We start from the raw sequence: 26379 nt of genomic DNA on the forward strand, positions 1-26379 counted from the left end.
GCAACATAAATTAACACCATCTTATGCCTGGGATGGCAGCCATGGCCAGGAATTTTGCTTTGACAACCACCCATGAGAGGCCATCCCAGGCTCAAGAGGAGACAACACCATTAAAACCCCTTAAAACTCCTAACTGAAAGAAATTGGGTGTTGTAATATCAATCATTACCCGTCTCTTAGGCAGAACTCCTGCTGGGAGCACCCAGAGGTTTGCCCAGTCTTGAGATGCTGCATCAGCGTGCCTGCTAACAGAAGAATCAAACCAGACAGTTCTATAAATGTGAATTTTCTTGCCTTAAATCTGTTGCTACAGTCCGCGTGATTCATTGAGCGATTCTACTGGAGCCTGTAAATAACATCCCCCCCACCCTGCCATTATTATCCTAATAATTCTCCTGAGATTGAAAATGTGTTTATTTTGACTCAGAGATTGTAAAACCACAGGAATAAAACAAGTTTAGGCTGCCAGCACTTTATTTAATTTCTCGTTCTTTTGCCGAAGCTCTGAGAATAACTTCTGTTTCCTGCCGAAGAAGGAAACAGTGTTTTCCTTGACTTATGTAAATATGACTTCCCTGCTTGTACATTTTCCCACTGCTGGAAACAGGCAGGAATCTTCCCAGTGCCTGAAGTTTGCCGCTTGTGTGTAAGATTTTGCTCTCCACCCAGTTCACCTTGGGCTGGCTTGGGGGGTGTTGGAGTCTCCCCAGATGGAGGTTAAGTCCTGATGGCCATGCAAAAGCTTGGCACTTCATTTTGACCTCAAGGCAACACTCCTGTGTGTTCATTTTTTTTTCTATGATTTAAGTCACTTGGCCATAACATATAATCAAGACTTCCCTTACCAAGAACGGCTGCAGCAAGAACAGAGGGAGTAAAATATAGGCTAGCCATGTAATGGGAGCGCGTGAATGTGGGATGGGAAGTGCAAAGGGAAGGACAGGGAGGCAAAGATGCAGTGTAAAAGCTGCACAGACATTGAGAGCTACTCCTCTGGCATGTGTATAATCATACCATAATATCCAGTTGGGAGAACGTGGTACAGCATTTCAAACAAAGGAAACAGCCAGTGCCTGGAGCTCCTCTTCATATTTATTACATCAGCATAATGATATAGAGAAATAAAAGAGAGGCAGAGGTTGGCGTTACAAGCGGGTGAGTGTCACTGCTACTGTGTGTAGCACTGCTGGGAACGTGCCTGGCTCGGGCTTGGCGTGGAGGCCAGGCTGTGGAGAGGACTTCAGTGAGTTACTGAGGGCTTGGGAAAGCAGGCCTGAAAAATGACATTTGAAAACGTGGCTGGGGTGAACATCTCAGAAATCTGACCCATTGAGTTCCCCAGGGACGGGGGCAAGAGGTGGCTACTTCACAGCTGGATGGTGCCCACAGCAGGGAAAGGGTTGCTGATGGCAAATCAGCTTTTCAGTGAGCCAGAGCTGGAAAATCAACCCAGATAAAATCAGTGCAAATGGGAGGTGGAATTGTTAAAGTATTTCTAGTCATGACCCTTTCTAAGGGGCAGCATAAAGACTGCTCAGGGAAGACAAGATGCGTCTGGGGGTGTTTAGGCTGGGGCTTTTTTTAAAGACATACTCTAACGCAATCAGGGAATTACAGGCTTGATGTAAAGATTATACAATTTAATTATCCAGCCTCTGTTATGCAAGAGGCTGGGAAAGATAATATTTCTGCTAGGCCTTTAATCAGTGATGTGCCCATTGCAAAAGCACGAAATGATTTGGGGCTCCCTCAGTTTTCAGGGGTCCTGATGCAAGTTTGTCTGACTTTTCCAGGGGAGGTAACAGCTTCCTCTGGGAAATCCAGCGTCTTCCAAGGTTTCTGCATCTATCTACACAGAAATTAGGACATTGAAAATTGCTGTTGACTTCTGAAAATGGTGTTCCCATCATTGCACCAAAATATGGGCTCCAGCTATAGACAACTTAAGCCCCTAGGAACCCCTAAAGCCCCACTTTTTTCATAAAGACAGTGACTTTCCTATAGTTTGGCTATTTCATCCAAAAATGTCCCAGAGTGCTCTGTCCATAAATGAATCTTTTCACCTGAGGAAGACATCTATCTGCTTCCCCACCAGGGCCATTTCTCTTCTCACTGCACTCCCAGCAATCTTGCTGTTCTTTATCTTTTTTTTTTTTTTTTAACTTTCCATTCTATTACTGCTGAGGTGATGGCAATTCCCTGTAACAATATAATCCCATGTAATTTATCATGATAAGTCTGTTCCACTAGCGCAGTGGAGTCCCTGTTAGCTCAAAAGAAAAATTTACAGGCAGGAAAAATCATTGTAAGCCATACAGAACTTGCACACTACCACAGCTGAAGAGCTGCTGGGGAGACGCTTGCCTGCTGCTGATAATCAGTGCAATGTATCGCTGCTGTGGTCTCCTCATAACCCTTGAAATGAGGTTTTAATTCCTGAAGCTTGCACAAACAAAAGAGTTGCAGAAAGAGAGAGAGACTGGCGTGGGGGGAGAGCAGCAGTGACCTTTGCAAGTGAACTCGTAAGGAAACAACAACGTGCCTCATTCTTAGCCTGATATTTTTTATATTTTTTTTTTTCTCCGAATGAAGTTGGCTGTTGGAAACCCAGAAGCACTGGCTGTCAGACACCAGCCAGATCCTGCGTGCTTTGTTATTCCGGTGTCTAATCCCAGATGAGGCCAAGTCACATTCAGATTTTAGATATGGCAATTGGGTCTGGGCCCCTCATTGCTCTGGGTTCTCATTGCTCTCAACTGAATTTCTGGCTGGTACCCCAGGAAAAAGTAAGAAGGAGGCTGAGGTGATGAGTAGGTTTTATCACTGAAGTAAATCTCATCCACCCTGAGCCTGGCATCTTCGTGCAGAACACCACTTTCTTTGCAGCATCAACTTTGTCCAGAAGACTACAGATTAAATCACTCAGAAGGAAAAATAAAGAGGAATGAGACCCATTATCCCATATATTATGTATATGATATATCATATATCATGCATGCAGTATCATGATGACCACTTTTCTTTTTGATGGTGATGATTCACGAAAAATAATTTAACAGCCCCAATGATTTCCCAGCTTCTCTGCATCTTCTTCAGCTTCTTCCTCTCTTTTTCTCTGGCTCAGGAAAATGTGCAAAACTGTGGCGGGCTGAGGCTCCAACCTGGGGCTTGCCTTCCCATCATTTTGCTTCTGCCATCCTCTAAAAAGCCATTTATTTCCCTCTTGCTCCCTTTTGTCTGGGCTGCTTGTCACGAGCGCTATTGCCCAACTTACCCCCACCTCCACAGCAGAAACCACCATTTGCCACTATCGTTATTGTGTGAGATCCTACACTTCTGGGAGCAAACAAAAAACACCCAAGTTGCTGCCTCTGGCTCCAAACTTTACCCGTCAGCTCCCTGACTCCACAGAGAGCACTCCCATTTCAGTCCTCGCTGGAGCTCCTCAGGGTAAGATTGCAAGCGCCAGGGAAAGACACATGTTTCCCATTACATGCCTAAGTCTTCGCAGAGTCCTGGTGACAACAGATCTTACAAAATAGCGCTCAGTGGAAAGGGGCCGCAGGTGGGGGAGGGACTCACTGGTTGGAGGGGCTAGTTCACAGGAGGGAACCCTGTTATTGATGAAATAGAGGGGGGATGGAGAGAGGATAATAGAAAAAACTGGTAGGGGATTATTTTAGCAGAAAATAAACAAAAATAATGGACTTAATAAAATATTCTCCCAAGTTGCCCGGATCTTTGTTCAAATGCATCTTATATCATGCAAGAAAAGAAACACCCAACACCTCTGTTTATATACATTACTTCATTTAACCCAAAAGTCATTCACAGTGCTGCTCTCACACTGCTCTCCTGCTCCCTCACCCCTCTTGGAAGCAATCCCTTGTTTCCAGGGTTGTGTTACGATCCCATTTGTTTCTCACTATATAACCGGCTCATTACGTGGCTCTTCCCATCCCTGCTGTTCCGATACAGTGTGCAATTTTGCATTTGCTCATGACACACCATGATCCGAGCAATATAAATATCATGGCTGATCTGGTGTTAATCATCTCGGTCCTGTCTGATGGGAGAGCAATTGAAACTGCACTGTAGCTCTGCAGGTTATTCATAGCATCAGCTTCACTAATTTTTACTGAAATACATTCGCATTTGAATGACATATTTATTGGAACTTCTTTTGCAGTCAAAGAGTGTTATTGTGGGCATGGGCGAAATGCATTCAGCCATTATATTCTGCAAGCCACAGTTAAATGCCAGACTAGGGTTGAGCTGGGTTTGAACAGCCTATCTATAAAATCTCCTTCATGTGTCACTGGAATAGGCTGGCTAAAGAGTTTACCGGCTTAATATATTAGCCTAATACATTAGCTCTTAGCCTAATATTAAAATAACAATAACTGCCAGAGGTACAAATGTTGCGGCCAAGCAGAGAGAGCTTGGAAAACGCAGCCCTCGAAGGGAGCAGGTCATCAGCCAAGAGAAATAAATTACCTTCAGCTCCCAGCACACCAGCTGTATCTAAATCAGCTTAAACTTATGCTGTCCGCAGACTGGTTTTATCTCCTTGGAAGCAGAGGAGGTTTGCGGTGATGTTTGGCTATCTGGGGCTTCTCCTTGCTGCATCCTCTGGGGATGGCAATCACCTGCCAGGTCAGAAGGCCTTGCCTCCCAGGTCTGCCACCCCTATCTCCCAGTGAAATCTGTGTCTATATCAGATTTTAAAGTACTTGGTGGTTGCTTTATGTGACACTGTGCTGTCCTCCAGCTCTAACTGCTACTGTTCCCACCGGCTCCTGAGCCACCCCCCGGGCTGGATATGGAGAATATTCGCTTGGGAAGTGAAGTCAATGCAAGGATCCTTTTCTCTGCTAGTTTATATAGCCTAAGCATGTGTTGTCATGGAGGACTGGTATTTAGATGAGCTCCTTTGGAAAAGAGACTCCTGACGCTTTCCCACTGTGATGGTTTTATGAGGCACATTAGCACCTCCATGCCAGATCCTCCTTCACTGGGGGCAAGGGCCCCACTCAGGATGGGGTTTGATTCCTCCCTCTGCCCTTGGGAGCCGTGTAAAATAGAAAACAACACACATTTCAGGTTCGCTGGGGACATGAAACTCTGCGAGTCTTGCACAAAACTCGGTGGAGACACAAATCTGTCCTCGGAGCTGCCAGCAAGCGCAGCCCTGGCCCCCCAAAAGTCGCTGCTCCGCCTTACAATAAAACGCTCTGTTGCTTCTGCAGGACACAAGGGGTTTTCACCTCAAGGTCAGGGTTTTTTTGGAGTTTGTGAGTCTGCAACCGTTTGCATTGCAGTGGGCCAGCTGATACCTGGGGGGGAAAAAAAGAAAATCAAACCAGTGCAAAGCACAGAGCTAAATGGAGCTACTTTGGCTTTTGTTGTGATCCTGCCCCTCCTCAAATGCAAAACTGAACGAGTAGAAACCAACACAGAAAAGTTAAACTTGCAAAGTGCACCTTTGTGTATAAAAGAACCTGGGGTGCCAGTTTTGTCCCTGATTTGCAAATTCCTCATTTCTTAGGGAATACGCCTGTTCCAGTGAGGGAGGCCAGGACAATAATAGCAATAAAAGCTTTCATGGACTTGATTCAGACAACAATTAAATGATGTGTAGACTTCCAAAATTATGAGAAATAACTTCTTTCCATCTTTGAGCTCTCAGTTCCTTGCTGACACCAAAATGTGAATCAAAAACTGAAATAACTGTTGCTGGTATATTTTTGCCAAAACTTTGCACAACTACAGGCAAAAGCCCAAAGATTGCTGAATGCAAAACACAAATGACTTTATGCATTATAAACCATTCCAGCTCAAGTACTGAAAAACTGCTCAGAAAAAATCAAGTGGAGTTTTTTTGGTAGTGGGGTGTTTGGTTGGTTTTGTTTGGTTTTTTTTCAAGAACACAACACTTTTATTTTAAAAATTTGCTATTTTTCCCAGACCTCAAATTTGGAATTAAACTGGAGTTCTGATTAAAAGTGATGTGAAAGGAAAACGTTCAATTGGATAATGCAATATTAATGTTTTTCTTCAGAGTATAATGCAGAGGGCATTTTTACAGGCTTGTCTTTTTTGGTTTTACTCCTTTTTTTGCAACTCTCTTGTTAGAGGGAGTGACAGCAGAAAGAGCCTGAGCAAGGCTTAAATACGGACAGGAAATTTCCCACATGAAGACGGGCAGAAAAATTTGCTGAGGCATCAAAACTTAGCCCTGCTCTCCAGGAAGTGAATGTGAGACCAACACCTTTAAAGCTTTTGGATAGGAAGATAGCTCATGTCTTGTTGCACAGCTGGTCACAGTTCAAACATTAGGGGATAAAACAATTTTTAATATTTTTTTTTGAGAAATAGTTAAAGCAGAAATGCAGTTATTTTGGCTGGATGAACCATGTATTTGTGAACAGCCCAGACCAGCTGCACCATTCTGGTGAGACCACAACCAGGAGCTGTATCAGGGATGGAGAGATTTGGCCATGAATTCTGACACAGTTCTGGGGTTCTCACATCTCCATCAAAGGCCTCTGTGGCTAAAACCACACAATTTTGGACGACAAAGTACCTTATGATGTCAAGAAACCTGTCTTCAGGAAAGCTTTGTTAGAAAGAGCTGGTTCCTGTGAAAAGTTTCTTTTGGAAGAAAACCAGAACAAATAAAAGACAAAGCAGTAGTAGTTCATCCAAAACTTCCCAGGTGTCTCCTCACCATTAGGTTTTGGGAAACCTCATGCTAATCCATTTGAGGCAATAGGTCAGCAGCTATGGATTCTCCTTTGAATAATGTCCCATGGGCTCCTAATTCTTCCCACCCCCCTCACCTGACCCCTAGTTTGGGACAAATATGTTGTTTACCTTCCCTGCACCTCATTTTCTCTGCTGGTAATAATGGGAAGCAGTGACTGCTGCCTGCTTTGATGAAGTCTCCTGTGATCTACTAGTGAAAAATACAGTGTAAATGCAAGGAATGTAATTATTATTATCACCAAAGAAACTGCCTGCTGACCTCGGAGATGATTTATAGATTCGTAACTGGTTTAGATCAAAATGGTGATGAGACAACATGTTTAAACATGCCATTGCATTCTTGCTATGCCCAAGCCAGTCTTGGGGGACAGTAAGTATTGCAAGTTAACCCACGTTTCAGGACACTGCAATACCTTCACCTTTGGTAATCTACACAGCTCCAGCTGCCCCAGTGATGCTGGTATTTGGAAATTCCCAGTTGATACTCATTGTGTCATACAAGCTGGGTTAGTTTTCAGCTTATGTTTTGCCACAGCAAATTGTGTTCAGACCTCAGGAATGAGAACCCAATGCTATTTGACATTTACAGAGAGTATTTAATTTCAGTAAAAGGCTTTCTGTATAACAGCAATGAAGAGCCCCTTCCAGTCTGAAAAACAGCTACTATTTAACATTATACCTTATGCTGCCCTTGAAAACGGAGGGTGAGGATTCGAATGTTGCATCCTGTTAAAATTACAGAAGTCCCTATAGACTGAAAGCCATTTTCCAAATGGGAGTACAGCTGTAATTATGGGTCAAACAACTCCTCTTAAGTAAAAAGTGTCCTTATTTAATGATGTGACACAACATTGCTGTAGGGGCTTTGCTTTTCAGCAGTTTTTTTCCTGCCTCTCATTTATTAAAATAATCTGGCCAGAAGGAGAAAACAACATAACCATGGGGAAGGCTATAAATCTTCCTGCTTTTGAGCAGAACTCAAGCCTTAAATAAAGACAGGTTGGGAAGCCACTTCCTCCATCAACAGGTTGTTCCATAATTATCCTCTCCTGGGCTTTCTCCACCTTCCCCTGCAGCCTGTAACCAGAGCTGGAGCCAAGATCCTGGGCAGAGTGGACACACTACCAGGCCCCCTCTTTCCGAAAGTTGTGCAACGTAGTCTCTGTTATCAGTGTCCTCAGGATCTTCCCACAGCTGAGACAAAAGGTCTGGGGTTATTTGTAGATGTCTATAATTTGCAGGGTCCTCCCTTTAGTTTGATTTGCTCTTAAATATAGGACTGGGAACTCCTGTACAGAGTCGTCCCTCTTATTGCTTGATGTTTCCTGTGTACTAAGCTTGCTGTCAAAACAAATATTCCCCTGTCCTTGTTTACCACGTTCAAGGCTGGCATCTCATACATCAGGCTGGGCTTCCTCCCACCTGCTTATAATCACGATCGCCTGAGCAGGAGCTATTAAAGGCTTTTAGCAGTTCTTTCCCACCCAAGAAAATTAACCTGATCATTCAGCTTCTTTCTGTGAAAACGGTGGTTGGAAATCCACTTAGCTGCTGGGTAAGATCGGGATCATCTGTCCTTAGCTTCCAGCTGTCCCCCTGTAGCCAAACTGGCTCCTGGCTGGTATCCTTCGCAGATATTCAAAGACTATTGTAGTCTTTGTCTCTTGCTCTTTGTGTGCCAGATCCTCGGATTTGTGTTCCATCAGTTTTCATTGCTTTTCCCATGTTGCTGCTTGCTACCGAGGTTGTGGATAGAGGAGACCCGTGGAGAGGCTGTGGATGGCTGGAGTGGGTCCGTCACATTCTACAGCTGCCCCCAAGGTCCGCATAAGGTAGGGCTGGAGTTTCCCACAGGTCCAGCCCACAGACCCGGCCTGTTTCACACCAGAGCAGAACCTCTGTGATGGAAACGATCGAGCTTAGGCTGAGTTTTTTTCTCCTTAGGACCACAGGCTATTCTGCACTTGTGAGCTGCAAGGGGACAAACCTGATGATTTATCCACTAAGCCACATAGGCCCCTCAAACAGCTCCTTAATGTGAAACATGTGCTGCCGAGCCCCGCAGTTAGTTCTTACTTTGGCTTAGCCCGTTTGCTCAAATGCCACGCATTCGGACAGATTTTTTCGGTAAGGAAAGCAGCATTCCTGGAAATCCCGTTGCTGTAAGAACATGCTCTTTCTGCTGGCACTTATTCTGATTCTGGCGTGAGTTATTTACAGAAGGTGAAGAATGTTTCACTTGACTTTTATCTAATTATGATGAGCTTATGCAGATTAAGCATTATTATATGACTTATGCTATTTGTGACAGTAGAATATGGGTGAAGTGTGCAGGACTCTGTGCAGGACTCTCAGGACTTGGGGTCCGTACATAAAAGGTTATTTAAATCCCCTGTTTCCAGTTAGCAGTAGCTCCTGATAAAATTTGCAGGAGCAGAGCGCCTAAATAACCTGACAGAGGCCGGGATTCACAGAGACCTTTAGATGCTTGGCAGATGCCACTCAGCAAACTGATGTGAAACCGGAGCTGGGCGACTTGTATTACTGGAGTCATTTTAACCCTCATCACTTCATTATTGTTGGCATATTAGCTCCCACTTTGCCTCCCTGCATTGCTCTAGGGAGAGGAAATGGATCGTTACAACAAATATCACCTTCCCCGGAGGCTTTAACACAGTGATGGCCTCACCATTTCTAAGCGTCCTCTAAAGCCTTAGGAGCGATTAGCACAGCTCGGGGCGGGGTGTGTGTGTGGAAGGAGACAGGTAATCTCTGCTGAGAAACCCGGCAGCTATGCCAGGAGGACCAAGTTTTCCTGAGCTCTGGAGCGCGGCTCCAGGCAATATCTCGCAGGATGGTAAGCAAATGCACTTGCACAGCTGCTGTCTCGGTGAACGCGAGCTCACCACGCTTCTACCCCAGCCAGTGGGCTGGCAAAGAACAAGCCTTGCTACTGCACTTCAAAATAATTAATCTTCTGTTCCTCCTTGTAGCATGTCTTGAAGCATTTAAGAAAAGAAAAATGTGTGCCTTGAGTGCTTTGATATTTTAAGTGATGTTGGAGTCAAGGGCGCTTCTTCAGTGCTTAGTGCCTGCAGCTATATGGGGCTGCGCTGTAGAGGGGCAAAGAGATTTGCACAAAAATGTTTAACATTTTCTAATGGGGATTGTTTGGAATTTCCCATTCCATGGGGGGAAAAAAAAATCAAAATTAATATTTTGATTTTCTGACTCGATTCAAAGGAAAACATGCAGTAAAATATTGGAATTTCACAAGGGAAAACCCCAGATTCAAAGCTACCTTAATAAAGTGAGGAATGGCAAGGAGAAACCCCAAGCAATTTTGGTGACTAGAAATACCAGCAGATTGGCTTCCTCTTCATAAGGTTACCTACCTTGGCTGATAGTGTAGATAGGGGGAAATACCATACGGATGTCTCTTGAGGATACACTTCCTTTCTGACTCCTGACAACCTCGCCAGTTTCCTGGAGAACCTAAACCCACCCATGAAAGGTTTTCCATGGGTGGAGCAGGGTGACTGCTTTACAGCCAAACCCACCTCCATGCCCCAACCTCACTCCACTCCTGTTCACCTTGGCACCTTAGTTTTGCCTCTCTTTGTTCTTAAGCTCATTTTCTATTTAATAAACTCCTTGATTACCTTGCTTTTATCTGCAAAAATGTATATATTTTCCCTCATAACAAAAAATAAAGCACAGCAGCTGATAAATGGAAGTGAATCACCCCAAAAGGTTGCCCTTTCCCCACTGCAGCAATGGGTGCATGGGCAAACGAAGCTCTTTCCAGGCTATTTCCAACACCCTCCCCTCTTCTATACTTAAACAAAAATAGCTGCTCGTAAATATAACCAAATTGGGAGAAAACGTCCTGAGGCAAACTGGAAGCTCATTACAGGTCCAGTGCTGGAAATGTTTGTGTTAGGTTTCCATTAAAGCACAATGTGTATTTTGGGAGGTTGGCTACAGGCATCCTGTTCTCTCCCAGAGCCTCTGGCTCCTTGCAGAGGTGCCAGCCTGTCGAAGGTTGTACCGCTATGTGCTAATATCTTCTCCCAGTGAGGTCTGACGGTGGTTCATTAGCTTAAGCACTAATCCATGCTGCCTGTTCTTATTTATACGGAGACCTGCTCTGCAAGAAAGCTGTTTTCCATGCTCTTTCCTCTGAACAGTTAATCCACCTGCTCGGTGCCTAACCCGGCTGCTTCTGCAGAAAGGCTCCCTTCACTGCAAGATAAGACATGCATGGCTTAATGCCTCCAGTAAACCTGCCTTCTCTATTCAAATCTTCCTCCAAGAGCTTAGCCAGGCAATTGTCTTCTTATTTTCAGTGCCAGTTCAGACAGGGAGCAGGCACACAGCTATTTGAATATTTTGTCCATAATAAATAAGACTGAAGATGTAACTCTCTGCCTAACCCTGCTAATACCCCTCCAGCCTATTAGCATGGGGTGGGTGGAAAGTCTTCTGCAGCCTTTTGTTCAGCCTGGGTTCGCTGGTGTCTGTGCAATTATTCCCCATCCTCTATCAATCCTCACTGCTGCTCTGTGCCCTCAGCAAGGTCTCATCTGCAGTCAGCTTTGCTCTGGCTCTGCTGGTATACGAGCTGCAGTGCAAGAATTTAGCATAGAGGTAACTTCCAGTTCCTTTGTAGCTCCTTTAGAAAGCTGAAATCATTATAGATCCCTGTGCTGTGTGAGTTTTAAGGCACAGGTCAATCCATGACAAAATCATCTTTACAAGATTTAAGCCTTCAGCTTCACATCACCCCATGGAGTCGCCTCCAAACCTCTAAGACTTTTGCTGTATGTTCCCTGGCTCATGGTGGCCCAGTTCACTTGCCTAGCAGTGTCATACCTGATTTAAGCCAAGTATAAAGGAATTTTTCACACTGCTCAGAAGCTTGGAAATGATGCCCACCTTCAATGTTGCTTGATGAAATGCATCTTACACATTGGTTTGGAAGTCACTAATGTTCATTTTGAAAAGGGGCCTCTTCTGCAGCTACAGACAACCCCATGGAGAGGGTTATCTGCTGTTCAGAAGTACCCTGAGGTCTAGCAGATAAGATGTCTGACTGAAGAAAGCTTGAAGCAGGGCAAATGCTGTCAAGCCTCTATTCTCCCAGGGTCTGGAAGGTGGAGGGGTTAAGACCTGATAAGGAATCTCTCCTTTAGGAGAGCACCAGATTAAATCTGACCTACAAGCAGAAGGTGCTTCTGTCTAATTGCTTGTGCAAAGGAAAATTGGTCCCCAGCTGGTCCCTTCCCCACTGATTTTGTGAGAACTTGTAGCCTTTCTTCTGTTCTTGTAGGAGAAGCAGAAGCCTGAGCAAATTTTAAACCTAAAAGCATTATTTTTGAGGAAAACCCCATGAAAAGTTAATCAGGAGATTCAGCTCTGGGAAAATGGCTCAATTTAATAAGAAAAAGCTTTTTTTGATAAATAAAAGGAAAAGGATATGGGGCATGGGAATGCAGAAGCAGTTATTAATGAAAACCAAGGGAAGTATTAACATATTTTTAACAGTGAGGCCAATGAGCTGGTGGGACAGCTGGCCAAGGGATGTGGTAAATCCAATTTAATCCATCAACTTCACATCAAGCCTGGATGTCTTCCTAAAGTACTTGCAATACCTTGGCCATAGGCAGCTAAGAGCTGCTGGATGATTTCTGAGCAAGGGCTGGAGCATCCCACCAGCCTCAGCATTAAATACTTTGTTGATGGTCACTGTTGGTGACTCTCAGAGGCAGGTGAATTGGAAATGCCATATCTAACAGGCCCAGATTTGCACCATATCCATTCAAGGCAACTCTTAGGTTGGGTCTGCTGAAAAGAATTACCTCTCCAGAATTAAGCAGTGTTTTTTCAGCTGCAATTGTCTCATCGTTTACAAGCAAAACTTTCATAGACTTTTTCTGGGTTTTATTGTTTTCCTATTGAAAGAAATACCTTGTAAAGGAAAAAAAAATCCCAATTTTTTTGTTTTAAATAAAAGCTTCAGTGGGCTTTTTCCTCGTTCCCCTAAGTCATGGTAGCTGTTTTTCCTTTAATTTAAGCAAGGCTTATATCAGTTGACGTTATACTTGTGCTTACTTGACTTGAGGTAAACAGGACTAATCCTGCTTAAAACTAAACTAAGAATATCTACACAGTTTAATGAAATGGATTAAAATTTTACCTCATAATAAACATTAACAACTTTTCTTGTTCAGACAAGCCCTGGGAGGCTGGAACAATGTTACTCATTTGCCTTCAACATCACTAAAATTTCTTTGAAAATAAGCAAATTATGCACTTGTGCAGAAGGCAGGTCCCTTTGAAATGATGGTGCTCATGGGAGATCTGGCTCCCTTCCTCCTTTGAATAAAAGAGGGTTTCTTTTCTTTTTTAGATTTTATTTTCTTTTTAGATTTTATTTTCTTTCAGAGTTCCTTATTAAAACAGCACTTTTCTTTCTGTTCCATTCACGGTGTTTCTCCAGGGGAAAGAGCAGCCTAGCAAGAATTAAATGCTCCTTTATTTAATTTATATCTCAGGCCGACCTCAGCTTGCATGCAGTCACACCGCACACCTGGAAATGGAGATGTCAAAGTGTGATGGGAAAGCCAAGATTTTCACACCAGTTCCTGTACAAACGAAGTGATGGCTTTGTTTCAATGTATTAATTTTTCAGGTGGGAAAGAGAAGTCACATTATTTCAAGTTTTGGTGTGTTTTGAATCACTTCAAAGATTTCAGGAGCAGGCTGAATTCCCCACAATTCCCATTTCTCCCATCCATAGCTGTGTGTGTACACACAGTTTGGTGTTTTGGTGGTTCTGTTTCTCAACTTTCTGCTGACACGTGGAAACACTAAAAGGTGTTTTTCTTAAATAATAGCCCATTGTTCCTGCTGGTTATGAACCCTTCACATAAAGTGAGATCAAACCCTGCAGAGTTCATGCCTTCAGACACCGCAGATGCTGATGCCTTTGCCACCAGCACTGAATTGTCTGGCAGCCTCACACTTCACGAGTCCCGAAACACAGTCCACAGTTACCTGATGAGAGAGAGAGAAAAAATAATAATAAAAAAACCAACAACAACAACAACAAACAAAACAAAACAAAACAAACAAAACAAAACAACCCCAAAAAACAAAAAAAACCAAACAAACAAAAAACCAAAACAGAAGCAAAGATGGTTATTTTCTGGGTTAAAGACAAAAATTAAATGCTGCACAAGGCCACACCACTATGTATTAAAAGCAGCGTTGCCTGCAAGCTACCGCTGCGGTGGCAGTCGGCAGCTCTAGAGCAGGGCAGGAACTCGTAGAACAAGACTTTCTAAGGAAACTGGGAGATGTTCCCGGTGACTTCGCTCCCTTCTAGCTACAGATAGGATGAGGCAGGGACTCAACACAACCAGTTGGATCATTATTACCCAAACACACACATAGGTGTAGTCTGTGCCCTGAGGAAATTATAACTCAGGACAAGCTAACGCAGGCACTCCTGTGCCGGCTGGTGCCAGTGGGGGTGGCGTGCAAAGGTGATAATTGAAAGTTGTTGGGTTTTGGGGTTTGTTTGTGAGTCTTTTTCCTCTCGCTGAGTCAACAGGAGGTTGTTTTCTGCCTTCTCTTTCTTCAGTGAAGGTGACAGCTTCTGTTCAGCTGTGATGTAGCTTGGTAAGACAAGCAGTTGGCCATCAGGGCTGTGTCAGAAGCATCACCTGGCACCCAGGGAACAAGGGTAGAAAAGTCTGAAGGGAAGGGACAGTAGGTCCTATCTGTGGGCAGGTATAGGGACCATGTTTACAGAAGCCAGGAGGGAAGTGATTCACTTCATTCATAAAAATCTGAACCTCTGATCTGGTCTCCAGAGGAAAACACAAGGCAGGAATCGCTTGCCTTTTGAGAATAGAACAGTGGATGAAGGCAGAGGGTGTGTCAAAGGAAAGGGACAATGGGGGGAGAAATGCAATTGAAGTGGGGTGCTGACTCCAGGGATAGTCATGCTTCACCCCAGCCATGGATATGGGCTTGACATCAGCCCTCTGGTGCAGCAGGACCTCAGCCCAACCTGTCCTCTGTCTCCATGGCTGAATGCTGGTTTCATCTTTACAAACAGCTGGGTGAAACCTTCGGACACCCAAAACAAGCAGGCTTGGAGCATGAGAAAACAGGTCTCTGCTTGCGGGATGAATCTCTTTCCTCCCCCTCCCTTGATTGAGAACTTCATATCCGAAAATCATTGAGCAGAAGTACAACAGCTTCAGCCTCTGAAGGCTGCCAAGCATTCTTGCTGAGTGAAGCTGTTTAGGTACACCGAGACATGGCCGAACCTAGGGCTTGCGTAAACCCTTCTTACCCTGGAACAAAGGACCTGCTCCCATGGCAGTCAGGTGCATGCATGAATCCCTGCCTTTGAAAACACGTTGAACCGGTCTCTGTGCAAAAAAAGACAGGTTTGACCAGAATGTCCCCTTGTGCAGAAAGGATCTGCCAGCCAGGCCCCAGCATCAAAGGCAGACGGCTGGGTGCTCCACAACCTCCGATTAGCATCAGCATCAGCAGAGCCCAGGTTTTGCAGCACTAAAGGCCACAACCAGCATCCAGCCTCAGGCTCCAGCAACAGGTCTTGTTTGCATGAACACATCTGAGTTTGTTCATCCATCTGCCTTGTCAGGATCACTGCAGAGAGCTGCAGCATGCAAACCCCAAAGTCTCCCGGCTGCTCAGCATCCCAGCAGGAAGGACCAAACACCACAGCAGTGCAAGGTGCAAGCACCAGATGCACCTGCAGACACTGCAGAAGTGGTTGCCTCAGGATCCAAGTGCTCGTATGGGTTTGGGTTTGTTTTCTTTTCCATTTCACTCATTTCTCTTGCACTTCCTTCCTGCCCCTCAGGAAGCGATGGCAATAGATACGCCCTGTCGCTGTGCTTAAGGCTTGAGGTACCTACACCTCTGCTCCTTTGGCTTTCACTTCTCTGTGGAGTTTCATTTAAATACTCATTTAAAATCAGTGCTCATTTCCTTCAGTAGCACCAAAACATTGCTCTGTGCTTTGCTAGCCCAGAAAGGTCTCCATGGACTCTGACACCACATATCACCTTCTCCCACCCATGCCTCCAGTAATTATCACTTCATTTAATTCCCAACCAGTCAATAGGGGTGACCCCCACCAAAGCTGCTCTCACCCACCCAGCACGTGCTGCCGTGCGAAGCTGCTGTCACCCTCCCAGGATCGGATGGAATCGGACAGCACTTGACAGGCGGACAGGAAGCAGAGGAGGAAACGACCATCGCTCAGCCAGAAATAGGACTTGGCACTGCTGATGCTCAGCCCCATGCTATAGTATTCAAGCCTGTTGCCTTCTATACATTTATCCATGGCCTTTTCTCCCTCTGCCCAAGATGACCCACACATCCTGAGTGAGGTCTCATGACTTACCGGCCCCACAGCCCTGCCCTGACTCTTATCACCTCCTGTGCTGTTTCCCCTCTGACACTTCTCTGAGCCCTCCTCTTTCACCCAGACATCTGTATTCCTGTTTTTTTCCAAGTAGCTGGGGTTAAGATGCAAGCCAACACTTTACTCAGCCCAGGGTTTGCTGCACTGGAGCCAGCTCTGCACATGAAGGGCTCCACAGAGCCAGGCTCCTGCCAGGCACAGGCAGACATGGCAGTGTTTCCTCCTCCCACGTGGATTAGTTAGACCCAGGCAGCATATTTTGGAGATAAACTGGAGATTAAGAGTCTGTCCTCAGCACCCATTGCCCTAAAGCTGATGTCTAACCTCTACAACCTGCTCAACCCCCAAACACTTTTACACTCAAGTCACACGTGGCACCATGAAAACTCTCTTTGCATTTAGGACAGGTGAGGGTTTACAAATTTTTTCCACGTGTAATAAAATATTACTTCTAATTAGGATAATAATAGCAAGTGCTAGCTGAGTTCTGCTGGCTTAATTTCCACCTGCTCTTTATTTGCAGTTTGATGTGGTATTCACTTCCTGTCATGCATTCTTGCATATTATTTCTGTGCTGTGTTATCTCGCTGATGCGGTTCACCCAAGGAGTGGTCGAAACGCAGCTCTGACCGTGTGTCACCACCAAGAAGTTCATTTGCTTCTGTAGGAAGAGGAAAATAATAATAATAAAAAAAATAAAATCAAGGCTGCCTCGTATGCTGTGCACATGTGCCTTTCTGAGAACATGTTGTTGTGGCATTTTCTTTTTCTTCTTTTCCCCTTCCACCCACACTTGCAACCCAGCAAGCTGCAGGTTTTTTTATTCAGCTGTGACATGTCTGGTTTTTTATGGAAAAGGTGTTTGTGCAGAGAGTAGCTGGGAGCCCTCCTAGATAGGGGCTGTCTAGGACAGCCAGCAGCTGTTAATTTCTCTAAATTAACATTGCTAAAGGTGCCCTCAATAAAATGAGATTTGCTTTAAGACCAGGCATACCAAAGAACAGATCAATGCAAAAACCTGTGAGTGTCCCCAGCCAGGAACTGGTGGAACCTTCTCAAGTGCCCACTGAAAGCGGCATCAAGTCCTTTTTATCTAGATGCCCTCCTGAACCACCACATCCCCAAGTGTCATCCAACATCCACATCACAACTCCAGCTGTCCCACTGGGCAGGGACCTTATTTCTCTGGCAAGGAAAGGGCAACCCAAAGGCAGAACACAACTTGCACCAGTATGTTTAGTTGTGTTATGAGCTTTTATTTAAAAAGCACATTTATACAGCAATAATTTCGCAGATACAAACTTCAGTTTTGTATTCTACAAAAGTCTTTGAATATTCTTCTCTTTACAAAATGGAACATTACAAAAATACAGACAATTTAATATGATTTTTTATACAAGTGTCTCTAATTGTAGTTATTTTCATTAAAATATTACTACCACAGACCTACAATATTTTAGTCGACTATAAAAAAATTAATTCAATGCTTTTTTAAGCAGCAAAATGTAAATAACACAGGTCAGGACACAGTTTATAGTCATAGTGGATATATCTAAAATTGTTTCAGAAATAATATTTTACATAGTTAATTTTTAAGGTTTTATACATTATTTATATAATATTTATAATATAAAAAAAATCATAGCTTGCTATAAGTTGAAATGATAGGACGGATTCTGTAAGAAGGATGTGCAAATGGCCGTTCTGCATGTTTTGTGGGATCCCTTTGCAAACGTGCTTGGTGAAAGGGCTGCAAACCAAGAACCTGTGGTTTCTGGGCAAAAAAAAAATTAGTCATCACACTCGGTATCGGCACAACTGATTTACCACCAGCGTGACCCAGCGGAGCACAGGACCTGGTACCTGCCATGGTGCACACCGGGGTGCCCAAGGGAGGAAGAGGAGGAGGAGGGGATGCACAAACCGACTGACACCCAGGCCAGGACGTGCCGCCCAGCAGCCCGTCCCAAAACTGCAGAATAAAAGTTTCCCCAGGACTCAGCCCCGAGGTCGTAGTGCGAACGAGTCTTCGGCAGAGCCGCCGCTACCCACTTGCAAACCGCCAGCTCCCGTGGGCACACAGAATATCTGCCGTGATTTTTTGAGGGAGGGGGATGGCTGGGAAGTGGAGGATGCTCTTTTCGTGAAGGGCCACGTTGGGGGCTCAGACAGGATGAACCCTCACCAGGGAGCGAGCGGAGAGGAAGAAATGTGGCTTCTCTGCGCGGAGGAGGGAGTTCTCCAGCCTCACTGCGCGTCTCAGGGCCGCTCGTTAAAGGCATGTAGTGTGAACAGAGAGAACAGAGACCCTTCGGAGATCTTGGACTGGGCAAGCTTCTTCTAAATTAAGTCACAGTATGGAACAGAGGAGGCAAAAATAAGCTAGGATCAAAAGGAGAAAAAAGCAACTCTTATAAACCAACCCCAGATCTTGACTCAGTGCTGTTGCTTGCATATAGTGCTATACAATTTAGTCATGAGTTGGTTTTTTTCTCGCAAGCATTGGAAATCTTCATAGTAAGAAAAAACCTAGGATGGCCAGCTTTCCGAAAACCCCTTAGTGTTCATTGGGCTATGAACAATTTGGCGTTCACTACAACATGAACACTCAAACCAATTGCACATCCAGAACTCCGGCACCTCTCTTTGTTTGTTCGGCTTTTGTGTTTTGTGGTTTTTTTCTTTCTCATTGTTGCCTTTGCCTTAGTTGACCACCACCACCCCTTTCATCCAAATGTCGCAAGTTGAAAAGACCACAGAGTAAGACTTTACTGGTCGGGCAAGAAAGTCTCTCCCTACATTCTACTGTCTGATGAGATTTGAGAGCAGCAGGTAGTTGCTGTCAGCAGTCATTTTTTTTGCAAAAAAAAAAAAGTTTAAAATAAAATACAACACCCATCCGGTTTCTCGAAGTTCTACACCATGTTGTGATGGTTATTCCTCTCAATGATGTCCACAGGTGAAAGGATCTCCTTCCGGATGGGCGGTGGAGGCAGGCAAGTCTTTGTCTTGGGCTTGAAGAGATCTGAGACGTAGAACACCTGTAGAAGTAAGTGGAAAAGACAAGCTTAGCCACACTGAGTGATGCTTCGTTTGAAAAGTTAGTTTCCAGAGTATATACAAATCCCTAAGCTGCAAAAGTAGCTCTTTTTTGTGCTATTGAATGCCTGCCTGTAACACCAGTAGCTGTGAAATCCCAAGTGCCTGCTACCACCTTTCTGTACTGTGCAGAAAAAGGCTCAGGCCTCTCAAAACAGGGTAAAAATATGACAGAACAATTTCATTTCTCACTGCGTAATCACTGAGTGCAACACCCAAACCTCTGCTGAACGGGTTGAAAAGCCAGGAAACAGATACACGACCTGCACTCCAATAAAATTACAAAGGTCTCCAAAGGGCTGTCCTGACTCATGTGTGTGATTTCAGGGATGGACTCAGTGTGAAACAATTCATTCAGCCAGATATCGGGTAGGCAATTAAAAGCTTTCAAATCAAACCTGTGTTAGAAGTTATCAGCAATGAGTCAATGGTGAGTGATGCTCCTCATGCCCCCCCCAAGGTTTGGTCCTGAAGCCAAACGCTAAGGAGCGGAGGAGTTATTCCTGACTACTTCTTCCTAAATATCCCGTGATGTAAGCCCTCTCCAGGATGTGAAAAAGCTCGGCAATTTCGGAAGGTAGCAACACAATAAGAAACAAAATGCTGGGAGGAAACTTCCACATCCTCTTTTGGCAGCCACCGCACAAAGCTTATCAGTCCTCCAGGACCGGGGCACTTTCACCCTTGCCAGAGCTCAGACCTGTGCCAGAAGGGAAAAGAGTCAGACAGCACAGATCCTCTGGACGGTGTGAGAAGTGGCAAGGACTCATCTTTTTGTTACCTGGCACCAAAGCCTCAAGCTTCCGTCCTGCCACCAACTGCCTCTGCCAGCCCAAATTGGCCAACTCATCTCGGACATCCTTAAGCCCTGATAATCTGGACCGAGCTGTGGGTTTGCTAAGCTGAAGTCCCAGGATGAGCAGCACATGGCCACAGGAATTAGCAGTACATTTGTGTTTTCTCCCACAGTACTCTAATGCAACATTTAAGCAACCAGATAAATCAGGTGAAAAAATAATTCCAAGATGCTCAAAGAATAATATTAGATTACTACTTCCAGGCTGGGTAACACAGGGAGGAAGCAAAGGTTTTCCCCACCTGCATCTCCACATTTTCTAGCTACCCAAAGTCCTGGGCAGCAGGTCTAGTTGTCCTTGGAAATAACTTTGGCAAGTCCCTATCAGCAGATAAGGCACCAAGCTGAACAGACAGCAAACCTGTTGTAAGCAGCAATTTACTCCTACAATTGTAACTGGGAATGCAGGAAGCTGAGCTGTTGTTGCTTGGCTTTTATTGCTTTGTGGAAAAGCAGAGAAGGAGATGATTTACAAAACAGTTCTTTTTTTAGTGTATGTGCTGGTGTCTGGCTGTCTAATTGTATAACAGAGATGATAAAGTTGTTTACAGGGCATCCAAGTGGCAGTATTTGTACCTTTGGTTAAATAACAGGATCCAGCTGACCTCACCAAGGATCACAAGCTGCAGTCTGGCCTCTTGCTGCAGCACCATGGTGTAAAAGCATGTTGAACTGCTCTGGCTCTGGGTTTCTTTTGGATTGTTAATAACTCTAACCCCCCCATTTGGCTGGTTTGGTGCACTTCTGATGCCGTCTCAAATACTTGTCCACCTTGGAGAACTGGATTCAATCAAAAAGATGTCGAACTTCTGCACCAAGATAGCCATGACAAATCAATTTATGGGAGGAGATTGCTGAGTGCAAGAAGCATATGGGGATTGCACCGAGTCTGGTCCTTATTTTGGACAGGAATGAGTTATGGTGGAGTGTCATCCTGGGTATTTTAGCTTTTACTGAGCTGCTTTTCAGGGTTTCATTCAGAGACTAGTTAGGAGGTTTCATTTCTTTTTAAACTGTATTTCACTTTAACATGGCTGGAGGTTATATAAACATTTATAGGAATCATGAAACGTGATCTTTGGGGGTTAAAAGTGTGTTAAATCCTCCTAATGCTTGAACTGTTTAACACAAGAAAGGACTAATAAACGTGTGAAGTTTTTCACTTGGATTAGCTCCATTTCCTGTAGAAGGTGCTCTCCACCCATAAAGAAAACTTGACAGGAGAAGACTGAGAGCATTTTATACAAGTAGGCCAATATCTTATGTTTCAACTTAACAATTCCTATTACTTTTCATTATATTGAAGAAATTTTTAATCATATACTGAGAGGTTAAAACAACTCATCTAAGCTAACCAGAGCAACACCGGGAGCAAGTCCTTCCAACATCCCCCTTTTCTCTCACCCTCAGATGAGACATAAACTACACAACACATAGCAAGCATATAAAAACTATTTCTATTTAAGAAATCCTCATCGTATTTCACCCTGGATCCAAGTCTGAATGTTTCATCAGCTGGAAGTGCTTGACATTAATGTCTTCTGCTTGTTATTTCAGGCACTGAAAGACAAACGTGTCTGCTGCAGCACGACCTGGATTTAAGCTCTGGCAGCCTTCAGAGATGAAATCCACAATTGGTTTCTTCTGAAAATTATGGCCTGATAACTGTGGTGTTTTAACAGCTCTTGACTATCACCAGAGTGGACTCCTGAGGGCTTTGCTGGGGAGGGGTTGGCTGAAAGCACCTAGGGTTGGAGGTGATGAGTCTCTGGGTTTTTCCCTCTGCTTCAGAAGCCCGGACATGAGACTTGGGCAAGAACCACCATACCAATAATTTTAGCAAAAAGCTGCTAACCTACTCATTCAATGCAATCTCCAGGGTGTGCCAGGATGAGTCTTCCTCTCGTCCCTTGCTATCACCCCCCAAGATGGACAAAAGTCTGCCAGCCCCTCCTAGGCAAAGGGCCCCACTAGCAAAGCCAGGTTTTGGAGAACAGCAATATACCTGATGGTTCCTTGAAAGCTGATGAAATGGGACAAGGGTTGGGTTTAAACCCTGTCCTGAGTCCTAAGCTGCAGCCTGAGACATTCCAAGTCACTGAGCTATGCCTGCAAAGGGCTTGGAGACAACTGCCCCTTCCACGGGCTGGCTGCGAGAGCAACACAGGTTGCCCCAGGCTCGCAGAAAAACCAGAGCCTGCCTGGGAAGCTCCAGGCAGCTGCTTCCTATGTCGGTTTACCTCGACACAGGAAAACTAACCCAGCACCACCACAGCCTCCCCTTCCCAGCACAGCTTCCAGCTGCCGGAGGGCTGGGAGGGGACAGCCAGGCTTGCTGCTTTTCCCAGCCAGGAAGCAGCCGGACACCCATCCCGAGCATCTGGAGAGCTATTGTCTTTCTGAAACTGCTGCTGGGATCCAGAGATGGATTGGCTGGTCCCTACTCCCCTTATATAATGCTGTTAACCCACTTCTCAAGCATAAAAACACACACACTTCTCTCACTTCCCGCTCTGGATTTGCTGGCCCCGCATGGGACACCAGCATCAAGCAATGGGAAAACCCAACAGCTACTGCTCAGAAAGTTAATAATACTTCATAAAAACTTCCCAACAATGGCATTTTTATTTCGGCTTTGGAATATTATCAATGAGTGGGAAGTACATAAATAACCTATTCTCTCTCCTTGCAAAATGTAACGTTAGTGAACTTAACTCCTTGTCTCCGAGGCTGCCTTACTTTTAGATCAGCTAAAAACAAACTTAAAAAAACTAACTTAAAAAGTGGTAAGCTGTTAAAATCTTGCTTTCAGGAGCTTGTACAGACACAGAAACTACCACAACTCCCAGCTCCTTTGTGTCTATCTGAGGCAGCTGCCTGATCTGGTGCTCCCCATCCTGGCAGCTTTAAACATCTTCATGTGTCACTTTGAGTTACGGGGCTGTGCAATCAGGTCATCCTTTGGAAAACAAGTGGCACGAGAACAAGCCCAGCAGCTGAAGACAAGTGGGTACAGCTTTTGTTTGCCAGTTTCTCACGAGCCCTTTTCCTCAATGAAAACCCACCATCCATCAAGGCAGTCTGCCTCCCCTTATCGGGCAGACACAGCTCCTGTGCCCAGGAACAGCTTCTGCATGGACTGTATTGGGAAGTGCCATAATCCCAATCACCCCAGACTCTCTGCTTGGGTCTTGGTGGAAAGCCTTGCTAACGAGCCAGTGCTTATTACTGAGAATGAGCAGCTGGAGAAGCCAGTGCTGCTGGGCAAGAGGGAAATACTCTCCCTTGACTGAATGCCTTCCCAGCACCCTGATCTGCCTGGACTGAGCCTCTGGAGAACGCAGCCCCCTGCCACTTCCCTGGATTTTAAGTGGAGTTACCTGAGATAGCAGAGGCATCTGCTGTTTCCCCCAGGGCCCTCCCAGCATCCCTGGTTTTCCACACTTACCACGCAGTAAGCCACCAGGGCTCCCTGTGCAAAGCCTGCCAGCACGTCGGTGGGGTGGTGCTTGTGGTCTGACACGCGGGACAGGCCGGTGTAAAACGCCATCATGATGAGGGTGAACTGGAGGAGGGGACGGAGCAGGCGGGCTCCCTTCCATGTGAATCTGGCCTGCAGATAAAACTGCGGGAAGAGAGGAGAACAGAAAGGTTGTGTGTTAATTTGCCCAAAATACGCACATACAGCAGCAACTGCTCTGTGGGGCTGGCCGTGAGGCACCCACAGTCCTGTGGGTCAGGGAGGGGGAGTTGTCAGAGAAGAAGGAAGCTCCTTGCACATGTGTGGCCTCCATCGTGCAGAGCAGAGTGGAGCTGGAAGGATTTTAACTCATGGAGGGGATGGAGACAGGATGGGTGAAGACTTTACTCAGTGAGCCAGGATCAGGTGATTGGGAAACCCTGCATCCCGGCTCACACCATGGCCCCACTTCAGCCTCCACACAAAATCCCATGGGGCTGAGTAAGGAAATTCCTCTCCATTGCTATTTAGTATGTAACAGAAGCAAGGTCCCAAATTTGGGGTATGTAGGACTCACAGCATCTCTCAGAGGCAAAAAAAGGAATCAGTGCAGGATGCCACACATTCAGAGCCAGTCCTGAGGATTTCCAGACACGGCCACAACCACAGGTGATGTGTACAATGCCATCCTCTAACATGGGAATTCTCTCACTGGGTGGGAATAACATGAAAAGTCCTGGCCCAACCCAAAAAGATGATGTAGACATGATGTCAAATAGGCATTGTACCCCTGTCGTGACTATCTCAGGCCCGTTTCCGTTTTAGTTGAGGGGTATGGCTGGTTCCTGTGGGAACCGGGAAGCTGGGTGGGAAGAGAGGACAGGAAAACGGCAACTCACTGCTCATAGATGAGCATAAGGAGGAAGGCTACAGGAAGGGAGGGATGCCTTCAGGCTTGGGGAGCAGAGAGACTCTCAAAGAGTGTAAAATGTGTGGCAAATGCAGCTCAGCTCCTGCAGCTCAGACCCACAACCCATGGGCTCAGCTGAAGTAGATCTTTTCTGCCTGTTTTTAAATGAAGCACTAGAAGTCAGACCTGGTGTGCTTCAAGGGGCTCTGCAACATCAGAGGACTGGAAAGGGGTTTAATTCCCATTTATGATCCCTTTTACACACCCAGAGCACTTTGCATTGCCTTGATATGAAGGGAATGAAGCTCTCACTGCGTTCCCTGAAACCACAAATAACTTAATGACACCATTTACCTATAAAAGCAGAACTAATTGGGAAACTGATAAGGGGGAAGCATCATTTTGGCCAATTTAGTACATTTGGCTGTTGCATAAACATTGTATTTACCCCTTTTTAGAAAGAACACACACTGGGCTCTTCAGAAGAAATGAAACATCATGTCATTTGAATGGAGCAGATGCTCCAAATTATCCAAATTGTTAGCCAATTAACATGGAAGAGAGCAATACCAAAACAGCTTGGTGCTTGCTAATGCACATTATGATTCTGGGGAATATATGTGCAAACCAGCCTGAGCCTGGGAACGGAGCCACGTCCCCACAGTGCACACCCCACACCATGAAAACGTGTGCACACGATGCACGGGATGAGTTTCAGCTCTCAGATCCCACAGCAGACCCACGCTGATGCAGCCCAGCACATGGACCACTGGGGTGGTTCTCTAGTTTGTGACAATAATTTTCATTGCCATGGTATTTGTGCACCCAGTGATCTGCCCCTGAGAATACATGTGCAGGTATGACACAGTTGTGGGTGCCCCATCCCTGGAAGTGTTCAAGTCCAGGGTGGACGAGGCTTTGAGCAACCTGGTCTAGTGGAAGGTGTCCCTGCCCATGGCAAGGGGTTGGAATTAGTTGATGTTTAAGGTCCCTTCCAAACCAAACCATTCTAGGATTCTATTTTCGTGTTCAAGAGCCTCAGCTCAGGCCAGGTGACAGTGCAAAATTCAGGTTCAGGTACCTGCTGAAGAGCAAAGTTAGCTCCAAGTATTATATATTACAAACCATCACTCTTAGTTCTACCAGGAAGACTTGAAACCTGATGTCTTGTTTTAATCTTGTGTCTCTGTCACATCAAACCCCTTAAGAAAGAAATTTGCTGCCAGATAATCTGACATTTGTCACTTTAGCACAGTCTTGACACCTCCTTAAATCATTCCATCCCACAAGCCTGGACTAAACAGGTCATTGAGAGGTGAGGATGCAAAGTATCAGTTAAAAATTAGCAATAAAAAGCTAATACCAGGTTTGAACCCCCAATAAAACAGACACTTTTGGGGCTGAACTGTGTGCCTAACTACATACTTTAGCCCTGGAAAAGGAGTGCAAAGGCAGTGTGGCACCACACAGGGTATGCTGGGTGTCACCCAAAGCCCCCAGCACTCAACTCACACCCACACATGCATATCTTGAAGAAGTAAAACCCACAGGAACAGATGACCCTCACACACTGTACTACCAGTGTGAGGATCTTTGCTGAGTTCCTTTTACTGCCACAATAAAGGTAATGGAAAAATTGCTCTTTATTTCCCCACTCACAAGGAAAAAGAAAAAGAGGGTAACAACACTTCTGATATTCCACAGACGTACTTTGAACATGCAGTATAATGGAAACTGCTCTGAAACACCAGGGTGCTGAGGATCCCCTAAATACTTTCAAGGCAAGACTCAGAGTGCTCCAAACTTCACCT

At 45.2% G+C, this 26379-nt stretch overlaps 1 protein-coding gene across 1 annotated transcript in view; it reads right to left on the reverse strand.

Annotated features, from left to right (window-relative positions):
- Positions 1–17478: 17478 nt before the first annotated feature.
- PLPP3 (phospholipid phosphatase 3) overlaps positions 17479–26379 on the reverse strand; it is a 45001-nt gene continuing 36100 nt past the window's right edge. Inside the window, exons 5-6 of the mRNA XM_050306654.1 lie at positions 23647–23823; positions 17479–19284 (exon numbers count right to left, since the gene is read on the reverse strand). Of these exons, the coding sequence (XP_050162611.1) occupies positions 19159–19284; positions 23647–23823 (303 nt within the window). The 3' untranslated portion in view covers positions 17479–19158. The remainder of the gene's footprint in view (positions 19285–23646; positions 23824–26379) is intronic.

This window comes from Myiozetetes cayanensis, unplaced genomic scaffold, assembly GCF_022539395.1.
Source record: "Myiozetetes cayanensis isolate MyiCay16 unplaced genomic scaffold, myiCay2020 scf12, whole genome shotgun sequence".
Classification (NCBI taxonomy): Eukaryota; Metazoa; Chordata; class Aves; order Passeriformes; family Tyrannidae; genus Myiozetetes; species Myiozetetes cayanensis.